This window comes from Tyto alba, unplaced genomic scaffold (assembly GCF_018691265.1).
Source record: "Tyto alba isolate M040663 unplaced genomic scaffold, T.alba_DEE_v4.0 Super-Scaffold_18, whole genome shotgun sequence".
NCBI lineage: Eukaryota > Metazoa > Chordata > Aves > Strigiformes > Tytonidae > Tyto > Tyto alba.
In genome coordinates this window covers 8,075,874-8,098,657 of record NW_024881280.1, presented here as the reverse complement: position 1 = coordinate 8,098,657, position 22,784 = coordinate 8,075,874, and the positions used below count along the sequence as shown (strand labels likewise).

General features: G+C 45.8%; 1 protein-coding gene across 9 annotated transcripts in view; it reads right to left on the bottom strand.

The window, feature by feature from the left end:
- The window catches only part of MGA (MAX dimerization protein MGA), a 64,427-nt gene extending 44,032 nt beyond the window's left edge, over positions 1–20,395 (bottom strand). For 6 of the 9 annotated variants that reach the window (XM_042790663.1, XM_042790667.1, XM_042790665.1 and 3 more), the window contains exons 1-3: positions 20,096–20,395; positions 6,464–7,605; positions 190–1,120 (exon numbers count right to left, since the gene is read on the bottom strand). In XM_042790663.1, coding sequence (XP_042646597.1) covers positions 190–1,120; positions 6,464–7,527 — 1,995 coding nt within the window. In that variant the 5' untranslated portion in view covers positions 7,528–7,605; positions 20,096–20,395. Of the gene's footprint in view, positions 1–189; positions 1,121–6,048; positions 6,113–6,463; positions 7,606–10,917; positions 11,007–20,095 lie in introns of those variants that run through there. The other 3 variants (XM_042790670.1, XM_042790664.1, XM_042790671.1) reach the window with 3 other exon arrangements.
- Between the last annotated feature and the right edge of the window lie 2,389 nt (positions 20,396–22,784).

The window sequence follows — 22,784 nt, the reverse complement described above, 5'->3', positions numbered from 1 at the left end:
ATTTCCCCCCCCCAAGTTACTAAGAAGTAAGAAAAAGTTCTGATTAACATTGGGACATACAGATTTGGAAATAGGCCATACACCTCAAAACTCCATTTAAAAGAAAATATACCTTCAGTTTATAAGTATAAAGGGCTTAAACATGAGATATCAGAAAAGGTTTTGAATTCTATTCAAAATAGGTTTTACCTTTGATGCAAAGGACACAAAGAGGACTCCATCAACATCTTCAAGGTCGGGCTTAACATCTGGAAGGATACTCCCAGGACCCAGAGAGGTGTTCTTGGTCGTTATTACAGTTTTCCCTATACCTTTAGGTGGTCGACCAGCCTTGGAAATTTTCAGTTTCCGTGGCCTTCCTCTTTTAGTTGTAACTGATGATAGGTTGTTTTGATTGCTACCAGAGCCCTTCAGGGACACTGGATTCTTCAGTATGCCAGGCCTTTTTCTTCCACAGATCTCTTTAGCTGAAAAGTGACAACTTACTGAGCCCCTGAGATTAAAACTAGGTGATTTAGAGAGAGCCCACTGGGCCTCTCTGATTGAAGAGTATTTCTGTAACATTTTACTCCCAGATGACTGTTTTTTCATTACTAACTCCTCAGTTACAGTGGCTGTGCCTAAGCAACAACCTTTGTGATTTTCAAAACACACAGGCAAGGTATCCAGTACTGCACTCAATGGGGATTTATCCTTCTTGCAAGAGGAGAGCATGGTCTGCGGCAGCTCAGATATCTTTACTGTGCTCTTTGTGACTGCACAAGGTTCCAAATAGACCACAGGCATCTTCCCACTATCCAGTTTTAACATTTTTGCTTTGGCAACACCTGAATGACTGGTTAGCATACGCTTCCTAAACCTGAATTCTCCATCAATTCCATCTATTTCACTGCGTCTCATCAAGTGTTTTTGTAGGACAGGATCATCATCATCAGTGTTGGAATACTCATCAGTTTCTTCATCTGTGTCTTCCTGTTTCACACTTATTCCTTGTGTGCAAATACTTGACTCGTAGTCATAGTCATCTACTGGTTCCTCTTTAATGAGCACATTAAAATGTCCATTTGGGTCCAGTGGGGATGCCACACGGGAGCCGCTTTCATAACTGCTAGCAATGGGACTAGGGTGGGAGGGGGAACACAAAAACAAACACAACACAAGTTCTTTATCAAATCTCTTCCTTTACTGAAATTCCATCATCTCCCATAATCCTTGGTTACATATTTTTAAAAACTTTCAAAATGCTCCGAGACATGAGACTGCTAAATAAGCTGTCATTTACAAACTCACATTTTTAGAAGCACTCAAAAAAAAAGAAAGAAAATTGCTGTAATTAAAAACAATCCAACTTCTTATCTGAAGGCAGCAGCACAATTTCCTTCCCCAGTAGTATCAGGGTGACTTTGGCACTTTTTCCTATTTAAGACTCGGCATGAACTTGGACTAAGCTACGTTTTAAATGCCCAGAAGTGACCTTAGTTTGCTGTATATCTCATTAAGTCACCATACTAAAGCCACTGTGCTTGCAAATAAGAAGCCAGGAGAGCAGTTAATGCACTTCACTTTATGTGACTCAACAAATATTTTTAATTCATCCTGAGGCCACGTACAGACAATTTCTAAATTCAGCTGTTTGAACACTTACAGAAGTTAATATCCTACTGAATTATGCTCTGTCTTCCACTAAGTCTGAGTATTAACCTAACCAGAATTTGACATACCATGCATTAGATACTGAAGACTAACGGTACAGCCAGTTACTCTCTGATGATGGGCTTCTCTGAGGGACAGACACATCAGTCAGAAAACAGCAGTCGGCAGCTTTGTTAAGTACATCAGAAGCTGGCTCCTCATTTCAACTTCAAAGTAACTTAACATAATTTTACTAACAATATATTGCATATAAAGGGAATATTACTTTATATATTGTGTGTGTATGTGTATACTTCATTATTATCCATCCCCCCAGCTTTAAAGAATGACTATGCTCACTTGAACCCCCAGCTGGGATTGAGGGAGAAAAAGATGTGGAGGAAGAGGCTGCTTCTGCCTTGTGTAGACTGAGAACATACTTAAGGCAGAAAAGCTGGGACAAAAAGTCACAGCATGGAGTTGTGAGTCTCCACCTCATGAAGAAAGACTGCAGTGTTAAAATAGGGAGCAAACTGTCAAGACACAGATTTATACATCTACATACAAAATTCCTAAGAACAAGACAGAACCTATCTAGAAAACCTGCTGTAATTCAGAAGGACACTAAGTAACTAGAATTAAGCCTGAAGGAAAAACCTGCTTTCTGAGGGAGTAACAGGCAGAAGGAGAGTGGCATACCAGTTCTGATTTGTCTACTGTCTTCTCTGACCAGTGAGTTTCCTATTAAAAACTTTCTAGCTTTCGTTTAATTAAGAATGTCAGGTATAAGATAAAAAGTCTTTCTTCTTCAGTGAGCTTACTGTGAACTAAATTCTAAGACAATCTACTTAGAGGTTATGGGCAACTCAAAATCCTGTCACGTTACAGCTAGAGGTTGATTCAGTAGAGCAGATCCACAATTACAGTCAATGCTATTAAGAAGACGCGAGTCACCTGCCCCTCTCTCTTAAAATTCTCTACAATAAAGAGACAAAAAAAAAACTAGTAAATTTTCTGGCCAGGAATAAATTTCACATCTGAGTTCTACTGTTTCCAGTTGGAAACCCAGTAAAGCCTGGACTTCTCTAGCCATTTTCCTTTACCTATTGCAAGATGTATACTGAAGCTAAGAATTACCTTTCTGTTAGGGATCTGGACAGTATCCAAAATAAAGCAGCAAGCCCTGCTGTAAAAATGACATTTCTGGACACAAATGTTATTATGGTTGCAATATACAGAGTAAAAGCCAGATGGTAACGAGACTGAGGTATCACCCATGTATGCGTACGTGTGAGAAGACAAGAGTGTTTGTACAAAATGATGCACAGCATTTTTCTACATTTTTTTAAATTCGGGTGCAATTATCAACTTTTCAAACAATAAAAAGGTTGTTTTTTAGCACTGAAGTAATTTCATTTGGCCCTCAGTTTGTGATGTGCAATAATAACCAGTCACAGAAACTTCTCTTCCTATATTCTATGGGAAGACAAATCATGCAAGTTTGTCCTCTCAAAATCCTTGTCTGCTTAATCTGACATCAGGTAAAAATGGTGAAAGAATGTCTTAACTAGCTCTTTCTTTGTCTGATATGCAACAATGCTGCTCATATTTAAGCAAACTTCCTTATACCTCTAGTAATGTATCTGATACCCTCATAATAAAACAGTAAAAACAGAGAAATCTCTTCCTTGCATTTTGCCAAATTAAAAACCGTTTAGCTGCTCATTTATTGAAATTACTGACATCCGTGGATTTTTTTTTTTAGATAGATCATTTTAAAATATACCATGGAAAAAAAATATTTCTTTTGGAAATAATCTAGCAATCTGTGTCTGGAGTTTGAAGGATGATCACTTGCCTTCCAAAAGGAGGTAAGAAAAGTAAACTGTCAGACTAAACACAACACAACTAAATCAGAAAAACAAGACTACTGGAGCATTAAAAATCCCACAGTACTTGTATTTTTGAACTAGAAAATTCAAAAGATCTTGGAAGGGAGAAGGGGTATGTTATCCTGTAAGACTCAAGAACCAGTAAAGTTTGTTTGTGGTTTCCTCTGTGGCCCTAACATCTGAGTAGTGCCAGGCATAAGCATTCCTACAGAAGGGTCCACAACTCAAATTAAACATTTATTTTCTTTATAATACACCTGATGAAACTAAACAGACTACCAAGGCTGCAGGAAAAAAACCCAAAACATACTACACCTTGTATAAAGAAAATAGTCCTTTATTTCCAAAGTGCACCAGTAACTCAAGATTAAAATTATTCTCAGGTATATGCAATCTTTTACATAGTTCCATTCTCAAAAGCGTCAGACAAATCAGGCATTCGCAGAAAGTATCATGCCCTACAGCGCTAGGAACTCCACTTCCTTTAGTGAATGTTATCCCAGAGGAAGGAGTTCCCAACTTCTCACTCTCTCCCAAATCTAAACTCAGCAAAAATCACTACACTGCATAAAAACATGATAATGTCTATCAGCTACTAGTAATAGCTTGCCCATGACAAAATTAAAAAACTGTCCAGTCTTCATTAATACATAAGTATTAATGTGTCTGGTTTGATAAAGAAAAATGCCACTCACTGTCCTTGAAAGGCTAACATATTTATGAACGGATCTCAACTGCACAGCATGAAAACATTATGAACAGATCTGAGGGAAAAAGGAGAACTAATGTTCTGAAAAAACTCCAGCACATAAAAAAATAGTTCTGACGTTTCTTGGATGAGATCAATTCTCTTTCCAAGTACAGAATCTGACTTTTTCACATAGATTACAAAAACATAAAACAAAAAGCTGGACAATGCTTGAGGAATAGTTGGTAGCATTTATTTATCAAATGAGAGCGGCTTCCAGACCCAGAATAGAAAAAAACTCTTTACAGTCTTTTCCCATCTGTGCAACTTTTAGCACATTTCAGGGATAAACTGTCTTGGAGGTAAAGCCAGGGAAGGCATCTAACATGCTTTGGACCAAAAGAAATTAAGTCTGCCAATTTGCATCATCTGTTCTTAAGGAAAGTCCTTAAGTCCTTAAAACAGTGATTTTTATTCCTTGGTAAAGAGAACCAAAAAACCTCAAGCTGTCCAATTCAAACCGTTCTCCAAATAACTTGCTTCAATGACCCTTCTCAGACAAACAAAATGATCAAAATTTTGATTTTCTTGTACTGTAGCTGACCCCAAGAAGAAAAAAGCATCTCTTTGAAAACAAAATAAACCTTTCAGTAATTATTTTCAGAGTTTTACTGTTTTACTTCCAATATGCAAAGTTAACTAAACACTTCTCCAGACTGCATTCTTAGGAACTAAAGAAAGCCCATCCTCTCTGAAATCAGCGTACTTTGAGTCTTTAAGATGGGTTTCTCTAGAATTTACAACAACATTTTTGGGGAATATAAGAAGTCTAGATGATGTTCTTCCTAATACACTGACACTGGGAAATACTGCAAAAGAACGGTTAGGGCACTCTAGATCACAAAACAATTCTAGTATTGTTAAGAATTATGACAACTAAATTCAAAATCTCAAAGAATGGAGAACTTTGTAATTTCAAGTTTTTCAGCTCGTCAAAAGGCAAGGAGATGCTCTCTGCATGGAAAAAGCACAGTAGAACAAACCTCCAGCCACTCTAAAACACACTGAAGTAGTAGAGTAATATAGCCTTTGAAACAAACTATGTAATTTTGTCACAAATACAACTTTTCTTCCTCTAAGAACTGACCTCTAATTACACCATTAACATTACCCTGAGACCCTCCAGTTAAATAGTTTCTTGGTGTACAGATCTACATAAGGCTGCTTTTGTCACTGAATCCTTGTCAGATTAAGTCTGGTATTCACAGACAGACATGAAGAAACATGACAGGAGAGAAGCCTCTTTTTTTCTTTTAAACTGCTTCTTCAGGTTCAAAGTGTTTCAAGCATCTCTTGACACAGATTGACTAAATCTGCTCTATTCTATTGCTTAGATTTTGGAAACTGAGTGAAAGTGCAGGAAAATAACAGGTTTCGCCAGGCTTGCTTTACCAACACGAAGACTTATTGGTCAGCAGGTTCCATACTATGGGTAGGCTCTCAATATACACTAGATTGCTTTACTACTGTTTGTATGCTATGAATAGAATGGTTCAAAAAGTCAATACCGCTTAAGTTCATAAACATAAAATTACCACAGAGGAAATTAAGGTCTGAACAGTCTAACAGTTATTCTGAAGTACTTCCCCAGGTGCAGATTCCCTTGCCTCACAGCAAACATGAGGCAACTGACTACCAGCTGGCAGGCTACCTCATACTACATTGTGGAATAAAAGAATTCACACAAGCAACTACTGACAAAACAGTGGCATGCTGCCAGTTATAACTGCCTTGTAGCAATCCCTACACATACCCAACCTAAATATCCATACATACCACACATCCTCACCCATCCACTAGTGAAAACTGAAGACAGAGACAGCATGTCGCTGTGGTAAGCAACCCTAAAAAGAAAGGCAATGTGCTCTGCTTAAAACTCTGAAAAAATAAATTTAATCTTCTAAAATGTTAAGAGGGTTAAGAGAAATCCCTCGACACTTCTCTGCAAAAGGAGTTTAAAGCAACGTAGGAAAAAATACTGAAGACTTACACTCCTCAGACACAATAGAAAGTCCAGACTGATAGATGACAATTTAAACAAAGAAAAGCTTTTAATAATGCTAAATGTTTTGCCATTTCAGGTCAGGCAACCTTTAGTTGTAAATCTCTACACTGAGCATCCTATTATTTAACATTTTATCAAACACCCCACTCAAACAGTACTTGTACTAAAAATAGGATGTTAACCCACCTTTCAGAGACCTCTTGTTTTAGCTTTGGCATATCTTGTGAAGACAGGTCAGTGTCCAGGAAACCCAGGAATTCCCTTTCTGCGTTAAAGGACTCTTTGTCCAGATCAGCATCTGATGGGTTTTGACCAATGAATGAAGAATCTAAAGTTCTCTGATGTAAATCTAATGCAGCAACTTCAGCAGGGCGACCACGAACGCTAGCAGCACTAAAAACACCACCTCCTTCCAATTCTAAGTTACTGGTTTGTTTCACATCACGCTGAGGTCGACTATTCGACCCATCATCTCTGAATCCTTTAGCAAAAGGATTGTAATCTATTTTCAGCTGGGTAATCTGGATGTTCTGGTAGGCTGTAACTGCGAAGAACTCCGTCTGTGGAAAGGTAAATGTATGGACATCAGGGCCATTGAGATGAATGACTTCTGTGGCTTTGTTGGCAGGCACCAAGTGAAGTCGTGGCAGATAACGGTGCATAGAATGCAAGATTATATGCCCCTCCTGGTCCAGGGTGTTGTTGGTAAGTTTGAGTTTGTAGAAAGATACTGGCTGGTGCATCCAGTAATAGCCAGTGGAAGGGGATGCTGGATGAATAAACACTCGCCCGAGAACATGCGGTTCTGCCTTTCCACTGGGCTCCCACCAACGGCCATTCCATTTGTATCGGTGATTGTCCACAGGGGATATGTCCATGACTAGGATGTACCTCTGATGGACATCCAGACCTGTAATCCAGTATCGGCAGTACGGGAACATGCGCCTCCCCTGCTTCGTCAGAATCATTTCTGTGTTGCGATGGTAGAATTCATTCCACATACTGTTGTTATCTAGGGTGACGGTAATGCCCCCCGAGACACACTCAGCTGGGAGGCAGGTCTTGACTTCGGGTTTTATTGAAGTTGATACACTGCTGGCGAGAGCACAAGCATCACGGTTTGCTACTAGGATTCCTTGGTCAGCTTTACCGTTTCCCTGCGGCTGTTTCAAGATGACAAAAAAAGCAGGTGCTGCACCAGACACAGTCCCACCATCCCGGCTACCCAGGACAATCTGCTGTTTCTCCATGATGAATGCTCTTACAAGCTCTCAAATCAAATGCAAATTCTATGGAGTTCTGATAATGTTCTATGTGTGTTCACCATTCTGGAAAAAAGGAAAACCTGGTTAAAATTATTCAAAATACGGTCTAAGAAAGTAAATAAGTCTCATGCAAAATCCTTTCTGTAACAGTTTTCCACATTAAAAACCTTAAATGATAATCAGTACTATAAAATCGAGCACAATTAGGATATATCAAATCAAGGTTGCCTGTGTGTATATAATTTAGGCCTTCCAGACACGGGGGCTATGACAACTTTAAACTGCATTTTCATCTAATGCCTTGCTTGATGTGTCAAAGTGCTCTTTGTTCTCATATTGCCTCAACTCTTCAGATCATTTGCCTAACAAACAGCGTTTGGTAAAACGTGCAGCTTTCAGAAGAGCAAACAGCAAAACACAAAAGCAGAAGTCATTTGGTCCTGACAGAAAGAAAGAGTTCCCAGAGGCCCAAAACTTCTTCAAAAATGAAAAGGGGGAAAGAAAGGAAAAAGAAAAAAAAAATAAAAATAAAACCCCCACAAAACAAAACAAAACACATTTTCCCCAAGTTTCTTATTAAAAAAGACTGTTTGTGTGTTGGGATTTCTTTGCCCGCTCCCCAATCCAAAGAACTTCTAAACATCTGTCAAAGGCAAAGACAAAGAATAAGAGGGGAGGGAAAAAAAAAAAAAAATTCAAACAGATAAACTTTGGAGAAAAATAGACAAACTAACCCCCCAAAGTGCTATGCAGCTAAGATTAAATGGATGGATGTGAAGCACCAAGCAACCTTAGTTACCTGTCTTCTAAATTATGAAAATAATTTAAATCAAATAAGAAAACATTTGTACTGTTATGATTAGCCTGATCGCTGTTTACGGAACTAAAAGAATTACCTTTAACTGCTTGATGTTTATCTGCTTTATTCTACTTTTGTGTGTCTACCTCACAGGTTAAGCATTATGTCAACTCTAACAAAATATCAACAGCTTCATTCTTCAAACAGCCTGTACATTTTGCCATGTGAAAATTTAAAGTAAGCGCCTCTGGTAACTCACAAGAATGCCATTCCCACATTCAGATGCTTATATTTTGATCCTTATTAGATATGGAATACAACACTGACAAAAAAAAATGATTGCTTCTTGTTATCAAGTGTCTAGTTGGTGGGAACCAAAGACAAGTGTAAATCACCACCACTAGGAGTTAGCTGCTTGAAAACAATCATGTCTCTTTCCAGAGAATTAACTCAAATTCATGAATTTTAAGTGAACTGGTTATTCAAGAAGACATATTTATTTTGTTAGGAGGGGGTTACTGTAGGAGGAAGCACTCCTCTGTGCAAACCAGCCGCCACATGCCTGTGGGAAATGACCTCAAAGCTCAGGAGGCAGGCGACTCATACTCCACAAAATGTTCTTGACACCTAGGAAATACAAGACCTACTTCCATCCTTTCAACTCGGCACTTTAAAATTTCATGTAAAAGTTAAACTGGAGGAAAAACACAAAATTGTTCTCCACAGATTTTAAGATCAGTTAAGTTACAAAATCTGGTTTTCAGTTTTGAGGAGGGAACACTTCCCCACAAAGACACTCACAACCACCCACCAAGGACTAGTTAACAAGTCTAGAACACAAAATGAGTTAGCTGTTCAAAGACCACTTCATATTTTCTATTTCAAGAATGTTGCCCTGCTTTTTCAATAGAACACATCTTAAATCCCAGCAACACAAAAATCTATTCCCCAAGAAAAGCTTTTTCATGTTCATCTATAAAAGCACAGTAGAAATATAAATCTCTACTAAGAATCAGATACATGGAATGGTGAGAAAGAAATCACACCCTAAACTGCATATGATTTTCCACCAACTTATCCTCTACATATACACATACAGCAAGTTTATACGTATATTGAACATACATTCAGAAAGTGAGTTCACATTAATGCTGTGTAATATACATCAAAATTGTATTAGCTGCTCATGAAAGAAATAAACCAGATTTAAAATCACTTTGGTGGTATAAGATATGCAGAAAGCCTGTAACTTTAAATTCACTTGAGGTAGAACATACACGTGCCAGAAATAAATTCAAAAAAGCTCAACAACCTTGCATTCAGCAAAAATTCTATGCATACAAAGAGCTACTGAGTCACAGTTTCCGTTTTCTAGCATTTAAAGTTCTTACATGGCACTCTTGTAGTTATTTCTACCATAAGCGCCGCCCACAGTACCAAGTCAGTCTAAGATGCGTGCGGTTACAATGTGATTATGTGCAATTACAGTAGCCAAAAGCTACATTATTTCAGCACTAAGGTGGTCTGTTACAAGAACAATTTCACACATTTTATTACCCTTGGTCCTACACACTACCCTATTTTATTTTCGTATGGAGTTTCTAATCCAGTATTTCGAGGAAGATGTGTGTATTTGTGGAAGCTGAAGTTCCAATCAGCTTCAGATACTTCACTTCTCTGCCCATGTGCAGACCTTATATTTGAGAAGCAACATCTAACTAGACAGCAGTGGCCAAAAATGCAAGTTGCAGTGAGGTGTGCTAAAAGCAGGAAGCTAATCGGATGTGAAAAAAAAACGTTTCCAAAAATAAATTTAAAAAATAAACCCAAGCCCACAAAGCCCAAAACACCCCACCCCGCGAACAAGGCAACGCTGTGGGTTCCGTTAGGCACGGCCCGCCAACCGCCGCCGGCTCCAATGGCAGCGAGCGCTGAAGGCGCGGTGCTGCCGTTTAACACCGCGGCAGCGGGGCCGCCCCGGCCCGTGCACCAGGGGAGGGGGGGAAGGAGAGGGAAGGAGAGGAGGAGGAGGAAGGGGGGGGGGGGGGGGTGGAAGCTGCGCTCGGTGCGGCGGGAGACGAGCGCCCCGCCCGGGGCAGGTGGCGTCACGGCCGCGGGCCGAGCGGCTCACTTGTCGCTTGTAACACCGCCTCCCCCCGCCCTCCGCCGGACGGCCCCCAGCCGGAAGCCTCCGGCATGGGGGCAGGCGGCAGCCGCCGCCGCCGCCGGGCCTTTCCGGGAGCGTAGGGGGGAGGGGGGGGGGGGCAGAGCCGCGGCCTGAGGGTGGCTGGCGGAGGGCAGCGGGTCCGGCGCACGTGGGGGGAAGCCCCGCCGCTCGTCGCCGGCACCCGACGCGCTCCCACCCGGCGCTCGCGAAGACGGCGCTTCGCGTCGCCGCCGGGGAGAGGCCCACGGGCCCGGGCCCCGTCGCCTCGTGGCTACGCCTGGTGTTAATTTTCGCAGTTCGGGAGGGCAGAGCGGGAGGCGCGGGGAGGGGAAAGGGGGGGGGGGGGGAGAGGCGCGCGGCGCCGGTCACCGGCGCACCCCGCTCCATCCCCCCGCTCCCCGGCAGTTACCGTGCGGCGAGGCGAGGCGGCCTCCCCGCTTCCTTTCTCCTCACGCGGACCGTGTGTCCGCCAGCTGGGGACAACGTGCGTGCGCACCGCGGTGACGTCACCGCGCCGCAGCGCGCGCAGGCGCGCCGCCAGCTCGCGCCCCCCCCGTCCCGTCCCGTCCCGAACCCCCCCCCCCCCCCAGCCCCACCCCACTCCACTCCCTCCCTCCCGCCTGCCCGTCACGTGGCCCGCGCCGCGCGCGGCGGCCCCGGCGCCCGCCCCGGCGCAGCGCAGCGCCGCGCGCGGGGAAGCTTCTGGAAGGCGGAGCGGGGGCGCAGCGTCCCGCCGCTGTGGCGAGGCCCCGCCGCCGCCCCACTCCCCCCCTCCCCGACCCCGAGGCGCCCGGCTGCAGCGCTCCACCCGGCCCCGGCCCGGGGCCCGGCGGCGCCCCCCGCGCTGGCAGACGACGGCCTCGGGGCGGCGCCGGCGGGACGCGCCCGGGGCCGGACAGAGCCAGAGCCCCGGGGTCGGCGGAGCCCGGACGCAGCCTGAGCGCCGGGGAGCGTTAAGGCACGGGCTGCCGCCGCTGTCCCGGGAAAAGGTTCCCCGCTGCGAGGGCAAGGCGCACCCGCCTCCCACTCACTCGAGACACGGACGCCGGTACCCGCACCGCCCGCCTCCCCGGGGAAATCCTCAGTCTCGGAGGTACCGCGAAGGCCGGGATCGCCCTTAGTCCCCGACCGTCCGTGCAAGTTTTCACCAAATCGGAACCTAACCCTCCGCTGCCGAGCACCCCGTGACGTCCCCGCAGCTAACGCAGCCTTGTCAAACCACGGCCCCGGTTTACCTCATCACCTGTGAGGTGAGGCAAACCAGTTAACGACCAAAACCTGGCTTAGCACAGTCTGCACCCGAGTCTTTCCGTGCCGGCACCTCACCAAGTGCACCACGCCCAGGCTGGCGGTCCTTCACATACCTCGAGAAAAATCACGCTTTGTAAACCAGGCGCTTCTGAGAATCAGCCCACTAAAACAAAACGCTGAACCGTAAGGGAATTCCCACCAAAATGCAGCACGGCTGCAGGTGAGCACCTCCATGAAGCACCCCTACTCCCTTTTTTTCAGTTAAGGATCTTTATTTTACAACACTGCAGCCATTATGAAAGGACAGATACACAACAGTGCCAGGAAGTCAAGGCATCAGCGTTAGCAGGCTGACACCAAGGTCCAGATACCTGCACACCAACATTTTGTACCGACTGCTGCCTACTAGAGACAGTAACTTCCCTCGGGCTGCTCCTCAGCTTCACTAACACAGGCATGCCTTTGCTGTTAGGATGCAGCAAAAGTGCAAAACAAGATCAATGTTACAAAGGCCAGCACCCCTTCAGAGGTTTCTCCACAACAGAAGTTTATGCGGTGGGAGATCATCTCAGAAGCACGTAACTGAAATACTTTCAAGACACTTGAAAAACGTGCATCAAAACAGTAACATAGGTCTGCAGGAGATGAGCACAGAGTATTTTTTCCCTTTTAACTAGAAGAATGTACTCAGGCTGAAAAAAAAAAAAAAAAAAAAAAAAGGAGGGTTGAACACATTCACTGTACAGACAAACTACTTAAATACAAACTTCTGCAAATATGGAGGAACGTAAGACTGTGATTTTGACACTTCTAGCAGTTTATAAAGGAGGTATGGACAGAGATGAAAGGGAAGCTCTAGCTCCACTGTGCTGGTTTTGGCTGGGATAGGGTTAATTTTCTTCATAGTAGCTACTACAGGACCACGTTTGGGATTTGTGCTGAAAACGTGCTGATGGCCCAGGGATGATGTTTTTGTTATCGCTGAGCAGCACTCACACAGAGTCAAGGCCCTCTCTGCTCTCCAACCCACAGTGAGTGGCTGGGGGGGGCACAAGAGGTTGGGAGGGGACACAGCGGGGACAGCTGGCCCCAACTGACCCGAGGATGTCCCACACCGTATGGCATCATGCTCAGCATTTACAGCTGGGGAAGGAAGGAGAGGACATTCGGAGTGATGGCATTTGTCTTCCTCAGTCACCGTTACGTGTGACGGAGTCAGGCTGTCCCAGGGATGGCTGAGCTGCCTGCCCAGGGGAAGGGCTGGAGAAATTCCTTGGTTTGCTTTGCTCGTGTGTGCAGTTTTTGCTTTACCTGTTCAATTATCTGTATCTCAACCCACGAGTTTTCTCACTTTTGCCTTTCTAATCCTCTTCCCATCCCACCTGGGGGGTGTGAGCAAGCAGCTGTGTGGGGTTTAGTTGCCAGCTGGGGTTAAACCACAACACCCGTATGTGTGAGGTCGGCATGGTGGAAAGGAAACACCCCAGATGCTTGCAGTAGCAGATGTGGAGAGAAAAAGGGGAATTAGAAGGAAGGAGATACAAAAACAAAAAAAAATATCAGAGAGATGGTATTCTTTTTGTTAAGGGACACATTCAGCCATTCCCTAAAACAGCTTCACATGACATTTCTCTTGGTAATTTCTAAAATATCTTCGCACAATAAAAAGCCAAGGCTAACAGTGCTTTCATGTTTCATACAGAAAATATGAAAGGGAAGAATGGAATCAAGAAAGCATTCCAGTATAGCTATAAACCCTGGGGGGTGTGGGGGGTGTGCAGCTCAACAGAAGACCTGGCTACTGGGGGCCCAGGGCAGTGCCGGCGGCCTGGTGTGCATATGCACATCTGCATATCTCCAAAGGTCAGGGCCACACGGGGTGGTCCCAGCCAGCCCAGAGACAGAAGGGTACCAGTGCCTGTAGCACAGCAGTGGCCACTAGGGCCTAAGTGTCTAGAAGCCAGCAACTAGGGAGACTGGGATCCAGGAACCAGCTACTGGGCAGGCTGAGTGTCCAAGCCCAGCTGCTGGAGGAAATCTACCTTGTACATATATATATGTGTGTGTGTATAAAAATATGGAGACCTACATCCTGCTCAGATAAGGCAGGGAACATGAGGCTGTCGCAGCTGTCTGTGTTCCTGTATCTATGTGTCTGTCTGATCTGTATGGCCAGACATGTATACATGTATATGTCACTTATACATGTGCTCCATACGCTTGTGCATACCAGGAATACATTTTCAGCCCTGCTGTCGGTTATACCTGGGGGCACGGAGCTGCAGCAGTCTCACGCTGTTGGATCCAGCACAGTATCTTTCCCTTAAATTCAATCAGAAATAATTACACCAATTAAAAAAAAACCTAAGCCGCTTTGTCCAAGATTGATCAGGAACAGTCATTCTATACCTACAGCAATCACATATGAGGTATAGCAGTCACCAAGTTTTAGGGTCACAGGATACACTGACCCTCTATTTCGTATCAAGCAGTATGTTTCTGAACAGTGCCAATACAGGAATAAGTCTTTCTGCTTCAGCAAGAGGCCATTTTGTACTGACTAAAAGCAGCCACACAGAACTGAATAGCAGACAGTGCCACGTTCATGGCCCACAAGCCACATGTTCCACTGACAATAAAAGAAATATCACTAGAGGCTGCTGACATTGCCAGGAATTCTGCTAGCATTTTACCTAATGCAGGTAGAAATCCTTGCCTGCAGCAAAAGCGGAACCACCTCTAGTTTATCAAGAGAATAGATTCACCAGTAGAAGTCAGAGCAGTACCACAGATTCCCACCAGCTTAAATAACCCGGTTCTGAGCAGCTTACAGCTGACAAGAAACAGGAGTACTGCAATAAAAAGCTGCAACCCCATCAGTACAAACACCAGTTTGAAGGCCTTGTCTGTGCCAAACACCAACTGGCAGCATAGAAATGAACTGGTTTGCACCAGCTGAATACTGCCCTTCATGATCAGAGGGAGTTACCTTATACTAACCAGCAATGTGATGGTCCTATTTGAAATGATGTTCACTACCACGAAGACCCTCTTCCCCAAAATGTGTCTTGGACATATTCCCTGCTTTGCAGCATCTTGCAAGTATGAACTATAGTCTTTACAAACTGTATTTCAGTATCCAGTAAATCCCATTCCTTCTTTTGGTAATGCCTACAAGCATAAAGCTCCAGTTCAAGCCTACACACAAGTAACGCAGAGCCTGTAACTTTCACCACCCAGCAGCCCAGAGACTGCTAGTTGGAACTGGAGCAAAAAACTGTGTTCTTCAGCCACTCTTATTTCTAACCTGTTCCCCCCCCAAAATAAAATTCAGTAACAGATCATGAGCTGAACAGTCATAAGGCCCAGGCTTTGCTAGAAATTTGGGTTTGGGAAAGCAACGTTACAGACATAGTTAAGCAGAATGTAACAGTTGCCAACCTGTGGAAAACATAAAAGCGGTGCGGATTACATTTTTTGTTAGCAATACCCGTTCCATTCAAATACAAAGACCTGTACTACACAAGTAGATACACGACAGGACATCTCTGTCATACAGTATACTTTGACAGGCGCTACTACTGGAGCATTACTGGAGCATAAAGGAGGCTTTCAGCTCCCAAATTCACTAGCTAAAAACAAACACTAGCTGAAACTATACTCACCGGCTGAAAACAACAGCTATCAAAACCAACTGTGCCAATGTAATACACCCACAGCGGCAGGCAGTCAGCAGACCTGAGCCTACAAGCGTATTACTAACTACAGCCAGGCAGCCCTGACAATCATACAGAGTCTCAAGTTCTGGTCATTGGAAAAAAAAAAAAATTCAAAGACCTGAAAATCTAGTTATGTTCTAGTTAGAAGTGTTGTGCAACGTGGTGCACGCCAGAAGGGTTAAAATACAAACCCATACCTTCTTTAGCCAATGTTTTGCCACTTTGGAGAATGATTAACACAGTAGCACCCCACAAGAAAGTCTGTTAGTTCTGAAACTCTGGATTGGATTAACTGCTTATAGAAAGGTACCTAGTCCCATCTTCTATTACATAACTGGCCCCACTGGCCACCAAGTGCTTCTCCAGAAGAATACTGTCCCCCCAGAGCTTAATGTTTTCTCTACACAGATGTCTCTGAGAACCTGCAGCACTTATGACAGCTCTGGACCCCTGTCCTTAGGCAACAAAATCCCAGCCCAAATCTACTTAAAAAAAAAAAAAAGTTTACATCATTTTATTTATGATAGAGAAGTTGCTTAAATCCTTCCTTTAGCTATAGTGAGGAAGCATAATCCAGTGTCAAGAAGATTAAAGGTGTTAAGTGGCAGCAGAATCTAGCTAAAAAGTGTGAGATTAAATAAAAATGTCTTGCAAGAAATGGACTGTTGCTGAGGAGGGGGGGGCAGGGGGAGCAAGAAATCTGCTTTTCCAGATTCAGGTTTTCTTGATGATTGCAAACATGCTAAAATGCATGCTCCAGCCACACACAGAATGCGTTATCCCAACAGCAAGTATGACACAGCTCGTGCGCCATCAGATTTCAGCCCAGAGCATTCCTTTATACAAAAACCAAATTAACTTAATTACTTTATACCAAAACCAAATTCACTTAACACTCAGAGCCCTGACTGTGGCAGGATGAATAAGGCGGTGGTTCAGGAAGCGCTTCACCTAGTGCCAGCTACACCCCTGCAAAAGCAGCACTTCTGTTGGAGGAACAGGCCAAACACTTGGGGGGGGGGGGGGGGAGCAGGCAGGAAGGAAATACCCGCTTCACCACCCCATAACTAACACTTTGCCCCAAAAGCCCAAACTTTCAGTCCCCCGGAAAGTTGGTGCTTTGTTTACCAGCATTGATCCTGCAATATACAGTGCGCAATATTCTCCGTCTCCCATGAGTTACCTGATCTTCTGGGAAATACTGAAATCTTCCCAAACCCTGAAGACTGCAAAATGGAATCACACAATCCATTGATATAAAGCATGAGGTGCAGGTGAGAAGGCAGGGAGAGAAGCCAGTTCACTACAAATAATTGTTCTTTTTTATCTGTATACAATAAGTTATTATTTCAACATTTAAAATAAAGTATTTTGTATATTTTATCAGAAAGTCATGGATATGCTCACTACTCATACGTTCAATGACTACTGTAACTTTTTCAATATACTATTATTTCAACTACTGAAAATTAAAAAATAAAAGAATAAAGCAATGTGTCATGCTTTTTGCCATGCAACACTGGCAGAAACAAGCCATAATCAACAGGAATAACACCATTTTGATGAATTTCAGTCCCTTTATGGCCATCATGAGGAACATTTATCACATACATAAATCTTCAGCTGGAGATCTTGTCTGCATCATAGGAGGAAAGAAAAAAAAAAAAGAAAATTCACCAAAACAAGTCAGACAAGTAAAAAAGCCCTCATTCAAGCTCAGGACTATCCCATTCATTCAGCTGATGTCTTATAGCAATACTCACTGCTACAGTCACCTATGGCTCATCAAGTTAGAAATGCCAGGGAACCCCTTTTAAGTTATGGTAAACAGGAGAGTAACACCAATTAAAGTATCAGACTGTTGGTGACGGGTTAAAGGTTTATATCCATCTTCATTATTGACTTACCGACTTACCCAGTGGCCAGGCGGACCACACCATATTTGCAGAAAGCACTGTACTGCAAGAGCTAGCAAAACAGCACAATTCCATCATCACAAGTATTTGTTTAACAGTAATTAGGTCACTATCTTGTCATTCTCCAAATTGTTTTTTCCTGAAGATAGTGACTGTAGCAATGAATGCAAACGTTTTTATTGTAGATATGTTTTATCTGACTCCCACATTCATTTTCTGTCTTATGCTGTTCACATCCCTTACTGCCTTTCTGTTCTAGGATTGATTAAAAAAAAAAAAAAATAAAGAAAAAAAAAATAGTATTTTCTCCTGGTTGTTTTCTTCTCATGACAAGCCATCATCATTCTCACTGCATTCTTCCTCATCCAGTTCAGAGAAAGATATATCAAGGCTTCATCACGAGTACTAAAACCTGCCAGAAACCAACAGTAAAAGCACATTCCATCTTTCTGCGGAGAGAGAAGAGCAACTCCACCACCATCATTCGATTATTTGTTCTAAAGTCATCCAGTATTAAAAAACAAACAAACAAACAACACACACATACAAAAACAAACAAAACAAAACAAAACCACCCACACATCCCAACATATCCTTAATTATGGAAGAACAAGATATCAAGCAAGCCTTGCTGGTGTCACACTAGCGGCAGTTTCCTATGTGCATACCATGGAGGAATTTTTCAGTAGATTCTCAGCTGTCTATGAAACAGCAAAGGGATGACAGGGACAGCCTCCTTCTCACTCCCCTAGGCAAAGATCTATTTCATTGTGTTTGTAAAAAGAATGTCTAGGACTTCCCATTCCTTAGGAAATTAGGTTTTAAAAAGCCAACATACACAGCCACATACTTTAGAAGTGATCTAGTTGATTTGAATGTGAATGAAGAAGTAGCATAGGCTCAAAGAGAAAGAATTTCTTTTTTTTTTCCTGATTAGCTGACCAAACAAGTTTATTCACAAACTGGTTTTCCATTTGTTTTCCTCCAGTTGCACATTTCTCTCCCGTGGCAGGCACAACAGCATCTCTACCAACACTAAGCAAACAGTAGGTGAGATTAATGGTCTGTTGCTGCCAGGTGAAATACACAAGCGAAGGAGTGCTGTCCATCTCTGTCAGACCTTCCCCACATAAACACACATACATGCACAAAAATGGTTACCCACAGGAACATTTTTCTGGCAGAATCCATTCCCTGCCCCAGTTCTCAGTACAGACTTCCCTGGGAACTGTGCCCAAAGACATGGAAAGGGTGCTGCAGCCACAGAGCCAGTGGCTTCATCGGGCAAAACACCTTAAAGTCGTAAGAGCAAATCCTCAGCCTGCCCTCTTCTTTATACACAACCTTTGGTTTTCAAAGTCTGAGGCAACTGCAAATCTTCAGGGCTTTAGCCCACTTCACCAAGTGCGATTAAAGACGACCCATGAGTTTGGATATTACTGAGTTAGAAGTAAGGCAGTGTGACTGTGTAAGCTTTGACATCTTAAGAAGCTCGGCAAGAAATTCAAACCGCATGATTGGAAACCACTCACCTAACCAGGCTGATGAAATAACTGCTAGCCTTCATGCCTACCATCTACAGACTGAGCTCACCTTACCATTTTTAAACCCCCCTTTTTAAACTGCTTATCAACTAGCGTGGTACCTAAGGCCACCGGCAGCCACCGAACCCAACACCGGCACCGCCCTCGCCCTCCCAGGAAAGCGCCGCTGTTTGTTTATTCCGCTCCCCTCGGCGGCACCCGGCCCAGCGCTCGATCCCGCCACACGAAGCCGCCTCCCGCGCCACGCAGGCGCGTCCTCGGCCCGGGCGGCGCTCGGGCCTGCGCCGGAGGAAAAGCTGGAAGATACCAGAACGACGGCGGGGAGCGCGGGGCCGCCGATAAACGAGCGGTGGCGGGGTACTGCGGCGGGAACGGAGGTTGTGTGAGAGTGTGTGTGAGGGGGAGGCACTGCCGTCCGCCCGCCACCAACGGCCGCCTCACGCGACGTGCCGCAGGCGCACGCGCGCCGCCCGCCACCCCCGCGGCCGCTCCGCCTCACCCCCCCCGCGGCACCGAGCGGGCGGAGGGGCGGGCGCCGTCCATTTCCCCGCCCCCCCCCCCCCCTTACACCCGGGGGCAGATCCTCGGGAACGGATTCTCCCACCGCGGCGGGGCGGGGAGGGGCGGGGCGAGGCGAGGCGGCGGGAAGCCCAGCCCCGTCACACGGTTGGCGCCGGCCACGCCTCCCCCCTCCCCAGCCCCCCCTCAACGCCGGGGGGACGGTCCCCGGGAGCGCGATGGCTGTGGGGGGAGGCGGCAACTGGTCGGGGCCGGGCCTCACCCGACCCTTCCCGGCCGGAGAGCCCGGATGCGGAGCGGCGGGGCTGCTCGGTCCCTTTAACCCCCACCACCCCTTCCCCGTCAGGTGACCGCCAGCCACTGCGCATCCCCCGCCCCGTCCGCCCCTCCGTCCGTCCGCGACCCCGGGGCGGGCGAGGGGACCGGGTCAGCCCCGCCGCGCCTCAAACGCGGCCCCGCCGGCCGGAGGGGAGGGGAGCGCGCACGTGTGATTGGACCCGCCGCGCTCACGTGACGCGCACACCTCACGCCACCTTCCTCGAATAAAACTTCAAAACCGGAGCGTTTTGGGGTGTGGGGGTGGGGTAATGGAAGAACGGAGCGGGAAGGGGGGGGGGGGGGGGGGTGTCGGTTCCTACCTGCCTCCCGCCGACGCGGCTCCACGCGGCGCCGAGCAACGCCCCGGCCCACGCGCCCCGCTCGCGGCTCCCGCGGCCTTCGCCTGCCACGCGCAACCTCCTGCCGCCCTCATTGGCTGCGGCAGCCCATCACGTGGGCCGCTCCCGTTTTCCCTGCCCCCCCCCTTTTTTTTTTTTTTTTTTTTCTTTTTTTTTTATAATATTCCCCTCCTGCACCGCCCCCGCAAGGCGGGTACCGGAGCGGCGGTGGGGGGGGGGTGGGGGTGGGGTGTGATGGATGCCGCAGCCGGCGGGTCGGTCGTGCTGAAGCCGCCTCGCGACGCCCGCCAGCGGCGCGCGCCCGATTGGCCCGGGGCCGCCCGCCCACGCCGTGCCGCTGCCCGCCCCTCCCCCGCCCGCGCGCGAGGGCCGCGCGTTCTCCTCCCGCCGCTGCCGCTCCCTCACGGCGCCGGGAACCGCCCCCCCTCGCCGCCCCCGCAAAAAAAAAAAAAAAAAAAAAAAAAAAAAAAAAAAAAGGCGCATTCCCGGGGCTCCCGCGGGGGGGTGGCTTCTTCTGCCCTCCCCTCTGCTGCCTGCCACGGGAAAAGGGGGGCTCGCCGCCGTCCCCACGGCGGTTCGCCCCACAAGCCAACGCCCGCGGCGCGATGCTTTCTGCCGTGGGTCTCGCAACCGCTTCCCCGCCTTTTTTCAACGTTGCTCGCACCAAACCTCTGCGCCCAGCCGCCTGCCGGTTACTGAGCGAGCTGTGGTCTTTTACAAGCTGAAGGAGTTTAACAAACAGAGTCTGTACGGCCTCCATCATGGAGACGTACTCAGTAACATATCCCTTGCGCGGCTTAGACAAAAGGTGGATCTGCAGATCGCCACCCAGAAAGCCTCTGTTCAGTCCAGAGTAAAATAATGCAACAAATGCTGAAGGTATAAAAAAAAAATATGTAAACAACCCCCCCACACACCAAGATACAGGCAGCACGCGCACATAAAGAGAGGCGAGGCTGGGTGGGCACGGCAGCGGTTGTAACTGTGGGCAGTGAGGAGAGGCATCTTACGCGGCCCTGAAAAATAATTTCAGGTTGCCTTGGGTATAGGCAGATCCCATGTAGTGGAAACTAATTAAAAAGGCAAACAAAAGGTGATGGGAAACAGCACCGCAACGTAGCCCTGGGCTAAAATTTCTGCGATGGAGGTCTTGGCCTCGAAAGGTGCTCAGTCATGGCTGCAATCAGCATTCCTGAGGCACGGTGGCGTTACTGAGAATTTGTGACAATATGGCTTGGGAGTCCATGAGGGGAATAAAAGAGGAGATGTCTAGACGTAAATTTATATTTTTCCAAAATTGAAATTCCTTTGGAATTGATATCGAACCGAGTCGTTGGTTTCCAGATCACTGAGCTCAGAAATACTTTCCGTCACCTACTAGATAAAGATTTTTGTGGACTCCGTATACAGAGGTTACAAACATGTTAACCAGTGCATAAGCTACACCTTTGGTGGGCTTTTGCAGTTTGGCAGCCAAAGTTTGGAAGCATCTGGGTGTCAGCTAGCGGAGTAGGCAACAGCAGGTTTACATCCCGTTTTTCTGGAGTTCACGACCAGACCGAGGGATGGCCAAGTTTCAACCGCTTCTTGGAAACTCCTGCTACTCTACGGGATGCGGTGCCCAATTCCCAGCTGCAAGATGCACTTCAGTTAACAGCCCAAGCAGAGGAAACGTCACGCAAATTCAATTTATCATTTGATATTAAATGTAATGATGTTGAAAACCCAGGAAAGAATACAGAAGTAACGCAGATGCAATTGAAGGTGCTGGGGCTCTGGATAAACGAAAGATAACACATGCAGGGGAAGTAGGTCATTGGTATTTATTTCTCGGGCAAAAAAGACATTTTGACTGGAGTGGTTTTGAAGGAAACCTGATGGTGTTTGTGAATGTCGCAGAAATGAGCCAACAATGTGATATGGTTAAAAAACAAAACAAAACAAAACCAACCAACCAACCAAACAAAGAAACAAAACAAAACAAAACAACAAAACAAACCAAAAAGTGGTTTGGTCTCTAAGTGCAAAAAAACATCCTTTAGCCAAGAGAGGCAGATCTCACGACAGCTCTGCTGAAGAAGTTCTTGTGCAAGTCAGGTTTGGAAATCTTCATTTTGAAAATGTGCATGTATTTTGAAGCAGAGATGCCCAAATTACGCGGTGAGTTTTTGCAAAAAAAAAATTATTTGCTGCTAATTCCCTCTGCTTTCTTTCACCTAATCAGGGTTTTTTTGAAAGCTGAGTCTTGGTAAGCTAGAGTTCATTAGAGATTTGGGGAGCTTAAGTAAGCGGGAAAAGGAATACTCCTCCTCTCCCACTCCTTTCCTTTCAGAATAAAACCTGTAAAAGGGGAAACTGGGGGAAGAACAGATACTGACCTGGGGCGTGTTTGCCCAGAGACCATACTGTGCTGCCACATGATCATCTCACCCAGAGGCTCCCACTCCTATCCCACTTCTCTCTGCTCCCCTGTTCACAGGTTGTTCACCACAGGCCTCCTCCCCTTCACTCTAAATCAAACCCCAACTTTTTCAGCTCTTTCAGTCCCATCCATCCCAGAAAGAGTGATAAAATGGGCCTGTAAATCCATTAGGAGAGTTCCCACTGAGGAACATATTTAGGAAATAAAGGCATATGCTTTAGAAATCTG